Below are 11,835 nucleotides of genomic sequence, written 5' to 3'. Positions count from 1 at the left end.
AAGATGAAGCTTGGGATGGCTTGCCAAGGTGACGAAATTAATGGTGGTTTACCCTAATTAGTAGTCACTAAGTGCTCAAGGTTTTTTTTTGTGTCCAAGAGGTCTTGGTTGGAGTTGTGGTGAGGTTTCTCCACCCACAAGGAGACTTGAGATAGTCAGAGTTTGCCAGGGGCTAATCCACTCGAGGATTGAGGGATCGTCTACCTTACGGATAGCCGTGGAGTAGGAGCCCTATCTCCAAACTACGTTAAAGGAAACGTGCTAGCGGTTTACTTTCTTGTCTCTTGTCTTTAGATTAGCCTTCTATTTGTTGTTGTCTGTATTCCGCTGTGCTAACATCCTAGGAAAGCAAATTGGGATAACAAGCTATTCAAACCCCCTTCTAGCTGGTCATCCAATCCTCAATACTATTCACCCCCTCTAGTGCAACGATCATACAATTGGTATTAGAGCCCGGATTGACAGGAGGTATAACCACTGACTGTGCACAAGAGCTATGGTCTAATTGAGCTATGTGAGTAGAATATTGACCTCGAACAAAGGAAGTGAGGGCTTCCATGTCCGAATCAAGAGGATCAGACACCAGGCAGAAAGTCCTAGTTGCGGCTAGGCAAGGAAGTCTTAGTAGGTCGGGTGGACCGAGGGACAATAAGATCTAGTGGTTGAGGATCGGGTGTGCGAAGCTTGTGGTCCTTTGTTTGAGGGGGAGATTGTTAGGTTGCAAGATTGCAAATAAAGTCTCACATTGAAAATACATGAGAAATATCATGAGTTTATTATAAGTGAAAGATATCTCCATTGATATAAGACCTTTTAGGTAGAGTCCAAAAACAAAACCATTAGAAGTGAGGCCCAAAGTGGACAATATCATGTCATTGTGAAGATATCTAAATTTCTTTTGGTCATACTGGGTTATTGGATCTACACATTGAATCTACATCCATTTAATCCAAACTCCTTTTATATACAATTAAACATTAGATCACTTAATGAAGGTTTAGTTTCCTTAATTAATGACAATTAGTTGTGTGTTAATCATGTGTAAGTTTACCTTATGAAGATTAAGCCCATCCATATAAACTTAATTGGATTTAGTATATCCATGTGGATTTAATCCTACACTGTGAGGCCAAGGCAAGGATCACATAGATCGCCTTCAGCTCCGGGTTCAAGTACAACAGTCCGGTGTGGAGATCCCTGAGCTCCGGGATCAAATGCAACAGTCCAGTGTGGAGATCTCTGAGATCGATCAAAAGCGTTAAGAATATGAAAAATAATCCAGGGTAGGATGAGATCGACAAGTTTCCAGTTCCTGTGCCAAAGGTGGTGCCACTTATGACATAGATTTACACTTGACATGTTCAGTAATAAATTTGGCTCAGGTAGCATATGTAAACCTAGCTTGATTATAGTACATAAATCTATAAAGCTTTTATATATCATGATTTCAAATTTCCTTCCAATATCTCAATTGAATGTTGATCCTTGCATCGGTGTAGTTAAACTATTAAAGGGAACAAAAGTTTCCTCCTTAAGCAGCCACAGTACTGCAGAATTGCTGATATTCTTAACGTGCCATTGGTGCATGCACAACCTTTGCCATACTCGGAAGCATGGACCTTAGCTTGCCATCAGCTCACTCAAAGCATACTAACGATATCGATCGAGGAAGCAAGCACAAGGGGCGACAGAGCACCATAAACTTTCTGTGAGGAAATGTCATCACTTCCGCGGCCTCTGGTCGTGTATCCACAGTCCATGAAAGCCCAACAAGCTCCCGGCTCACAAGGTTCGTTCACGCCGGTCTACCTTGTGCTGGGGATCATCGGCGCTCTGACACTGGCCGCCTGCTTCGCCGGGCGGGTGGTTGCGCATCGTTGCCTGCGACCGCGAAGAGATAAAGGGCATGTGGTGGAAGGAGAGATCAAAATGGGCATTCCAACCGTGAACTTGGGCACCGGTGCCTGAAGGCGACGAAGCATTTGGGTAGCGAAGTGCAGGGGTCTGCAGCAGCTGGAACTAGTGGAAGCATAGGAAATCATGGTGGTGCCGTTCCTGACCATGCTCCTGGTGCTGTATATGGCTTTTAAACTTTATTATAAATAGTCTGCTGTATAATTAATCAAGTTGCTTATTGGTTGGAGCATTTCAATTAACTGCTTTTGAAGAAATTAATCTCTCTACATCGAGCTCTGCCTTTGATAATCTTACGAGCTCAGTGAAGATGAAGAATGGAATGTTGTTTATTATGTTAGTTGTTTCGGTCTGAGATCGTCTGATGAGTAGAGCTATTGTCGTGGAGAAGATTGCAGATGACATGTTGGTGAGGGAGCCCCCCAAGGTTCCTAAAACACTCACCTAGAGATTAGAAAGGACACCGAGGTTGGACTCGACATGATGCTCAAATTAATACAGGGACTACTATAACAGGAGAAGAAGAATTAAAGTAGTTGAATTTCTGGTAATTGTGCACGCATACCTGCTCTCACGTGAGTAGGTGATCTTTTATAGAGTTGTAGTTGTACCACTATAAAAAAATTCAACATTTAGCGACAGGCTTATTCCGTCACTAATCCGTTGCTATATGCAATTAGCAATGGATCAACGACGAGATATATTCTGTTGTCTTCTCAAAGAATGTCTGATCTTTAATTAAACCGAAATATATCCCAATAATTGATAACAGAATATATATATATATATATATATATATATATATATATATATATATATATATATATATATATATATATATATATATATATATATATATATATATATATATATATATATATCATTGTTTAACATAGCGACGGATTTATATATTTCGTAAGCTAATTAGCGACGGATAACATGTCAAATATTTGTAAAGTTATGTATGTATATAAACTTAAAGTATTACCTCATGTATGATTTGACTTCTTCATAGTTCAAAAGTTATATATCATGGCAACATCATATACTTGTTCATTTAACCGTCTAGAAATAATTGCACTCATTATTTTACAAATAAACTTGAATATAGAAAACATCTCTAGATCAACTAGTTGACTATCATCGGAATTTTGAAGACACTTATAGTTTCTGATTTTCATATTATCAGTAAAATAATAAGAGCAAAATGACGTTACTTCTTCAATCAAATATGAATTACATATTGATCCTTCAACTCTTCTTTGTTATGAATATTATCCTTTAATTTTCACAAAAACCCTTCAAATTCCTACATCCATCTATATTGCACAAGACCACCTAGTTGTGCCTCATAAGGTAAATGAACAGGTAGATATTCCATTAAATAATAAAAATTAGGTGGGAATATGCACTTAAGCTTATAGAGTATTATTGGAATATATATTTGAAGCTGAAGCATATTAGATGTCATAATAACCCTTGAAGTCAAATCTTTAAAAAACAGACTCAATTCTGTAAGTATTTGTCAAACATTGTTAGGAAGTAGATCATGGAAAACTATTGGAATTAATCTTTGCATGAACATGTGACAATGTTGACTCTTCATTCCAAATATTTTAATTTGTTCGTAACCACACATTGAGACATATTCGAGGTATATCTATTAGAAAATTTGATTGCTTTCAACAAAGTACATAATGTTTGCTTATAATTTTTATTCAATGTACAACAGCTTTCGGATATTTACTAGTAGTTTCATTCTGATACAACTCAAATATGTTTACTAATTCTTTTACTTTCTCACTTGATTTTGCTGTATCTTTAGTTTTCCCATGAACATTCATCATAATATTGAAGATTTCATAAAACAAATTTTTCTTAACATGCATCACATTTAAATTATGCTGTAAATGAGTAAATACTTTAATATGACCGTATGTTTCTTTTTCTCCAACTACACTTGTTCACTTTAACAGTATACTTATTTATGTCATTAGAACCATCCTAATATATTGGTAAAAATCTATAACTGTTAATTTCATCAAGAACTCTTTCACCTAACTTCCATATTAGGGGAAGTTTGCTGACAATTTTATTCCTTTTAAAATTTTTCTTATTTCCTCTGAATGGGCGATCAACTGATAAAAATTTATGATAATTATCAAATTAGGATATCTTTCCACTACAAGACAATGAAAATACATCAGACTCCCTCATATAATGTGGACATGCTAACTTGTCAGTCGTCCATCCTGACAATATTGAGTATATTGAAAAATTATTAATTGCCCATAACAAAGTAGTATGCATTGTAAAATTTGATTTACTTACAATGTCATAAATCTTTGACCCTACATTCTATAAATGATTCAGCTCTACAATTAAACATTGTAAAAAAGAAAAATATTTACCCTCTTGGATTTTGAGGATCTGGAATAAGAAGAGTAAGAAACATGAATTCATCTTTTATATACATCCATAGAGGTAAGTTATATAATGTTAATATAACTGACCAAGATGAATATTGATGCCCATAGCTTCCAAATGGTTGAAATCAATCTACGAAAAGTCCAAATCTCACATTACATGGTTTTGTTGCAAAGGAGAAAAATACTATATCAAAATGTTTTCATGCAGGGGAGCCATAAGGATGACACATTATATCTTCTTCTTATACATGATTTTGATGTCACCTTATGTGGCTTGCTGTTATGGAAGATGCATACAAATGTTGAAGACTAGTAGTTAACGGGAAGTAATACATGACTTTCAAGAGAATATATTTCTTCTTCTTCCCAAGCATATGACTACTCTGCTTATAACGAGAGTGATTACACATTCTGCATTCCATTAGGTCGCTATCTTTATTTCAAAAGATTATGCAATTATTAATATGACAATGAATCTTCTCTACTAGCAAACTCAAATCTCTAATTACTTTCTTTGTATTGTAGAAGCTATCAGTCATGTAGTTATCAATGGAGAAAACTTTGACATCAATTGACACATGTCATCGTCATATCGTTCAGAAAAATGATGTTCTACTTTTACGTTCAGTAATCTTTTAGTAGCTGATGGTTGAAAATGCACTATAACAAAACTGCTAAAAGATAACACTACAAAGACAATGGTTTTAGGAAAAATTATTATAAATTTGGTAAAAGATAATGATTTTGGATAAAACTATTGTCTTTGTGGTGTTGTAAAATATAAAAGATAACAATTTTACACTATCCTTTATCTTTGCAGGTTTTTTTTCAACAACACAATAGTTGGGACAACAGTTCAATCAACTATTGTTAATGAAAATATCATTTTAGTCAAATCACAACATTTGGAACAATAGTGCATAAACCATTATCATTGAGTAAGTTGTGATAATAAAATAACGATTTATAATCATTGTCAATGAAATTATAACCATTTGTTAAACCCGCCTCAACACTCCACCAGAAATTGGGAATAACGATTTTAGCTGTGAGCATCAACATATCGTAACGAAGCTTTTTTTAGCTCAACCTCCTAACTCTTAATCCCTAACCCTCTGTTTGGATGGAGTGAGGGAAGGTTCATTAACGGAAGGGGACGGGAGGGGAAGGAAGGGGAAGTGAGGGAAAATAAAGTATTTAATTTCTCCTTATTTAGGAGGGAGGGAAGATTCATTAACGTAACATGTGTTACTTTGTTTGGGAGGAAAGGAAAGGGAATGAAGGTTAAATAGATAAAGTTACAAAAATACCCTTACTTTTTAAATTAGAAAATTTTCATAATATTAATATTTATTTTATAAATATAAATTAGATATTTTGAATAATAAAATTATTTTTTTTATATTATCATTTAAATTAGCTATTTTTTTAATAAAAATTAATTTTTTTATACTATTCATAATAAAACAATGAATTACCAATAATCGAGTAATTAAATGAGAAATAATGATTTTAGAAACCTTAAATAAAAAAATTTGAAAGATAACGCTGATATTCTTTGAAAACTTATTAAATTTTAATGGAAAAATTAAAAATAGTAGATATCCTTTTAAATTTTGACGACAAAAATGGTTTCTCCCTTCAATTCAGTTAGAAGACGTGTCGGATCCCCTCCTCTAATAATCTGGCAGTAAGCGAGCTGTGAAGAAGGCGAGGAAATTGAACTCCGGCGAAATAGCGAAATTAGAAATTAGAACATTTCTTAAACTATTAAGAACATGGATAAAATTGGAATAAATTTTTTTTTGATTTCCCTTCATCTTCTTTACACCCCAATTCGGGGTGTAAGAAAATCTCTCTTTCTATGGTTAACGAAGATTAAGGGGGGTGTATTAAAACTAGACTTTTAATGACTCTTCTAAAATTTAAAAGTCTAGAGGTATTGAAATTACACTTTTATAAACTCTTTACAAATTTAGTGGTATTCAAAAAAGATTTTCAAAGAGTTATAAAAAATCATGTGGTATTCAAACTTGACTTTTAAAGACTCCATAAAAGTTTAAAGGTATCCAAAATTGCAATAGATTTCCAAGGATTCTTATAAAATTCTTTAGTATATATTTAAATGCCTTAGGTATTACCATAAAAAGTAAAAAATTGTCTTCCATTTTACCTAGAGATTTTGACAGATTTTATTCGCACTAAACTCTCTCAAGACGTCTCGGGTTGTCTCCTCTCACGATAAAAAAAACCTCCTCTCACGATCAAAAAATTCTCCTTCAAAGGTATGATTGTTATTGTTTCGATTGTTCGTCTACAATTTTTCCCTTATTTCATAACGATTGGTACTGTTTCAATTGTTCGTCTATATATCTATAATTTTTCCCATCCCGATTGGTACCATAAACCTATATATTTGTCTACCGTCTCTAACACAATCTCTAACGATTAGTATATACTTTTTTCAACTCTATGGGTCAACGTAAGTAAATATTGAATTATTATACGAATAGTGGAGCAAAATTTTTTATTTGATTTCATTTTTTAATGGGTGTTTGATTTTTTTTTTCTTTTACAAAGCACAATTTGTATATGCAGTACAAAGCACAATTTTTAATAACGATTTGTAGAATTTATTATATAGTATATTCACAATTTGTATATGATTTGTATACACAATTTGTATGAATAGTATACAATTATATGAATAGTGGGTCAACGTAAACACAAATTGATATACGTTTCGTATACACATCAAATTGATAACGATTGTATGAATAGTGGGTCACAATTGTATGAATATTAAATCAAATTGATACTATATTCGTACATTATTCGTAAATTATATGAATAGATATCAATTTGTGTATACAATTTGTTTAAATGTGCTGCTCCACTATACACAATTTGTATACGATATACTTTTTTCAACTCTATGGGTCAACATAAGTAAATATTGAATTATTATACGAATAGTGGAGCAAAATTTTTTGTTTGCTTTCATTTTTTAATGGGTGTTTGATTTTATTTTTTCTTTTACAAAGCACAATTTGTAATAGTAGAATTTATTATATCTCTAACGATTACTATTATATGAATAGTGGAGCAGAATTTTTTATTTGATTTCATTTTTTAGTGGGTGTTTGATTTTATTTTTATTTTATGGAGCACAATTTGTGTATAGAAAATTAATCGTAGAAACTTCGTGTAAAATATTTTTCTTTTGTGGTTCATAGGTGGTTATTTTTGCATCATTCTAACTCAAAATCGACTTTGAAATGTTGCTAGTTTTGGATTTATATAATTTGGGAAAAATGGAGCAGCTGCTCTATGTTCTGTAATTTCCAATATTCATTTTAGCAAAGAACAAAGGATCAAAGAAAATATCAACTATTTACCAATTTTTATACATGATGGCTTGCTTTTATAAACATGTGCAAATATGTAACCGAGAATGTATGAACTTTGAGGCATTAGGGAGAGCATATAAATAACATAGTATTTTATTTTCATTGAAGGAGTCAATGAAAATCTCATATAGTTTAATAGTGAAATTAATAAATTAAGAAGCATTTGATTGTTGAAATTTTCTTTTTCTGTTTAATTGGTTGTATAAGCCAAACTTTTATTATAAAACAACAAAGAATATTGTTATATATGTGCTCATCCATCATTTTTCTATCTTATGCATGCTAAAGAAGTACTATCAATGGGAGATTCACAAGCAAAATATAATATATGGACTGCGGAGGAGAGCAATGAATTATTAAGACTTATGGTTGATGCTGCAATGCGAGGATGGCGTGATAGGAATGGTGTGTTGAACAAAAGAACAGTGGAAATAAAAATACTTTCCACTCTTAATGCAAAACTTGGGTGTGAAAAGACTTTTGCACAGTATCAAAGCCGTTTGAAGTGGTTCAAACAACGATATAACAACTACTGTAAGCTTATGCGTCATAGTTCTGGGTTTGGATGGGATTCTATGACAAAGAAATTCACAGCTAGTGATGAAGTATGGGAGGATTATTTTAAAGTTAGAATAATAAATTGTATATTTACAAACTGTATATTTACAATTAGAATTTGAATTACACTTATGATTTTTGTTTTTTGGCAGTCTCACCCTAAACATGAACATTATCGGACTGATACTTTTGAGGATTATGAAGACTTAAGACTTGTAGTTGGGAATGGAACTGCTACAGGAAAATACACAATTGGACTTGGAGATGACATTGATGCGAGAACCTTTGAAACAGAAGAAAATGGGGGTACTAACTTATTAGATGATTACGTGTTTGATCACAACAGTGGTGAATTCATACAAAGCAATAGGCAAGAATCTTCATATCAGCCTCTATTTTCTGAGGACCTTGCTTCACCATTACCATCTCAACCTATGAGTTCTGAGGTTCCACAAGCAACTAGAAAACGAGATAGGAGTGAATTTGAAGCAAAATCAAGCACTTCAAAGAATATAGACCCAGATGTTTTAAATAGGCTCTCTTACACCATTGAGAAAGCATCTTCTAAGATTGAATTAGTTGGCGTTGTAGATGATAACTGTTGGGATGCTATAAAACAAGTCCCAAACTTGAATAATCGTACTCGTTACAAGGCGTTTGACTGGCTCAATACTAGAGCAAAGAAGGTGGCTTTCTTGAAAATGACAATTGAAGAGCGTTTGGAGTGGATAGATTTTAAAATGAGTGAATGAGTAGTTTTTGGGGGCATAAATTAGTAATTAATGTTAGAATTTTTATTTATAGTATTTTGAATTGGTTTCTAATTATTGAACTAGTAGTGAATTATTAGCTCTTGAATGTTTTCTAGTTCTACAAGTTTTGGATTGTTTATTGAACACATCTTTATTTTGGTTATGCATGGTATGTTTTTTTTATGATTTCGTAGATGTTCTTTCATTTTAATTGCTTGGTAATGTCAGGCATTTAAATGGCAAATATCAATATGCATGAAGTAGATGAACAAATGGAAGAAGAAGAATTGCAAGAAGAGTTGCATGAAACCATTGAGTCTTTGTTGATGGAAATTTCCAAGACCCTCTATGTGCTATATCAATATATAGCAAACATACAAGACGAATATGTTCATCGTCCCTTAAATAGACAACCAATAAGTACAAGTGGATATAATTATATTCATAGAATATTAAAAGAGAATCCAATAAACTTTCGAGAAATTTATAGAATGTACCCAGATATATTTTTAAAATTATGCAAGATCCTTAGAGAAAGAACCTCCTTACAAGATACAAGACACATCTGCGTCGAAGAAATGCTTGCCATGTTTTTACTTGTTGTTGGTCATAATACTCGGTATTGCTTGATTCGTAAAACATTTGGCCGATCACATTACAATACTAGCCAAAACTTCAACAAGGTGTTGAAAGCATTGAAGAGCATTGCAGTAGATATGATGGTCAAACCTGGATCTGCAGTGCCAGAAAAAATAAGAGAGAGCACAAGATTTTACCCTTACTTTAAAGTAAGTATGAAATTCTTTTATTATTATTATTATTATTAGTGATGACGATGATGGTTATGTTATTGTTGTTGTAGGATTGCATTGGAGCTATTGATGGCACTCACATTCCAGCTATGGTGTCTGGGCAAGATATTAACAGTTATCGTAACCATCATGGAGAAATTTCTCAAAATGTTTTAGTAGCTTGTAACTTTGATTTAGAATTTATATATGTACTCAGTGTGTGGGAGGGGTCTGCCCATGATTCACTTGTGTTGACAGATGCTTTATCAAGAAATAATGAGCTTAAAGTGCCCGGAGGTATTTTTTTGTTCTATATGTTTCTTAACTATTTATATTTTTATAATTTTAAAGAATATATATGTTACTCATTGGTTATTTGATACTACATATATATGGTTTGACAGGTAAATATTTTTTAGTGGATGGCGGGTATCCAAATCGACGTCAATTCTTGGCTCCTTTTCGAGGTGTACGTTATCATCTTCAAGAATTCACTGGTCAGGGTCGTCACCCTGAAAATGCAAAAGAGTTGTTAAATCTTCGTCATGCTTCTTTGAGGAACGCTATTGAGAGGATATTTGGTATATTTAAATCGCGGTTCAAAATATTCAAAATAGCTCCGCCATTTCCATATACAACACAAGCAGAGCTTGTATTGGCTTGTGCCGGATTGCACAATTTTCTTCGCAGGGAGTGTCATTCTGATGAATTTTCAATTGAACTAGATAATGAAGTCCCATCATCTTCATCAGAACAAGTTTATGAAGATGACAACTTTGATCAATTATTTTCTCAAGAACAACAACGAGCAAATGCTAACTCATGGAGAGAGAGTATAGCCAATCAAATGTGGAGTGATATTGATCATGTTGTCAATAACAATTAGGTTTTTTCCATACAAGACTATCTTGGTATGTATTATTAAAAACTATTGATTAATGAATTATATACGTTGAATTGACTAATTGACTTGAAGAATTTAAATTTGATTTTAATAAATTGAATAGTGATTTATTCATCATTTTTCTTAAACTAAAGTTAATTTGATTTTAAGCTAAGAAGAATTCACTTATACAAATAAATAATAAAAAGTTGAAGATGTTATCGTTCATTTACTAGTTAAAAGAAATCAATAAAAAAAATGACATAATTATACAAGTTACAAAATCCATGAAAATCCAGAACTCTATGAAAAATATTACGAATGTCTATAAAAATCTTGCAAAAAAAGTCAATAAGAGTCTATGAAATTCTGTTTATAAAAGTATGTGGAATTCTATTAAAGTCAATAGAAATCTATCAACTCTATAAAAATCTATTATTTTAACTCATTAAAAGTAATTAGAAGTCTAGAATGAATACACCCCCCTAAAGCTTACCTTCCTTATCTTTTCTTCCCTTTCCTCACTCCCTTCCAAACGAGGTTCAAAGTTTCCCTTCCCCTTCCCTCACCTCCTCCCAAACAAACAGACCATAAATCTCATTGCCCCTTCTCCCTCCCGCCGCTTCTCGTCAATCCACAATCCTCCTCCCTCTCCCTCCTCCGCTTCGCTAGCGTCCGCTCCTCTTCCTCATCTTATTGTCATCCTCTCCTCCGCCTCACCTCCCCTCCCATTCTCTGCTGTGGAAGAGGAGTTCTAGATGCTCCAACGGCCTCCCCAAAGGCCGTGACTTCTCGATCAACGCTGACGACAGCTTCCAGGGTGGCCTCGATGGCCCCTACATGGCCACCTTCGAAAGCGAGGTCCTCTACGACGGCAGCGTTTCTGGCACCATCTCCCCCTCCCCCCCATTCTCTGAGATCCGTTGTTTGTTTACTTGGGGCTCCTGCGGCGTGAGTGGGAGAACGAACGAGACCACTCCCCATCAAGCTTCAGAAGGTCTATAGGAGTTATTGGACCCGCCGCAGGTTAGCGGACTCCGCCGTCATCGCTGAAGAGCTTGGGTAAGATTAAAGGAAAGAAGAAAAAAAAAAAAAATC

The 11,835-nt window shown here is 33.6% G+C and overlaps 2 protein-coding genes across 2 annotated transcripts; both read left to right on the top strand.

Moving 5' to 3' along the window:
• The first annotated feature begins 8,052 nt into the window (after positions 1-8,052).
• On the top strand, positions 8,053-9,063 carry LOC122004286 (uncharacterized protein At2g29880-like). The gene is made up of 2 exons (XM_042559200.1): positions 8,053-8,358; positions 8,464-9,063. Exons 1-2 carry the CDS (start codon positions 8,053-8,055, stop codon positions 9,061-9,063), a joined length of 906 nt encoding a protein of 301 aa, XP_042415134.1.
• Positions 9,064-9,759: 696 nt separating this feature from the next.
• Positions 9,760-10,740, top strand: LOC122004278. The gene is made up of 3 exons (XM_042559192.1): positions 9,760-9,851; positions 9,926-10,151; positions 10,580-10,740. Exons 1-3 carry the CDS (start codon positions 9,780-9,782, stop codon positions 10,738-10,740), a joined length of 459 nt encoding a protein of 152 aa, XP_042415126.1. The 5' UTR covers positions 9,760-9,779.
• Positions 10,741-11,835: the final 1,095 nt, after the last annotated feature.

The sequence above is a fragment of the Zingiber officinale genome, chromosome 1A (assembly GCF_018446385.1).
Source record: "Zingiber officinale cultivar Zhangliang chromosome 1A, Zo_v1.1, whole genome shotgun sequence".
Classification (NCBI taxonomy): domain Eukaryota; kingdom Viridiplantae; phylum Streptophyta; class Magnoliopsida; order Zingiberales; family Zingiberaceae; genus Zingiber; species Zingiber officinale.
The sequence above is the reverse complement of the archived record's forward strand: the minus strand, read 5'-3'. Positions and strand labels throughout refer to the sequence as shown.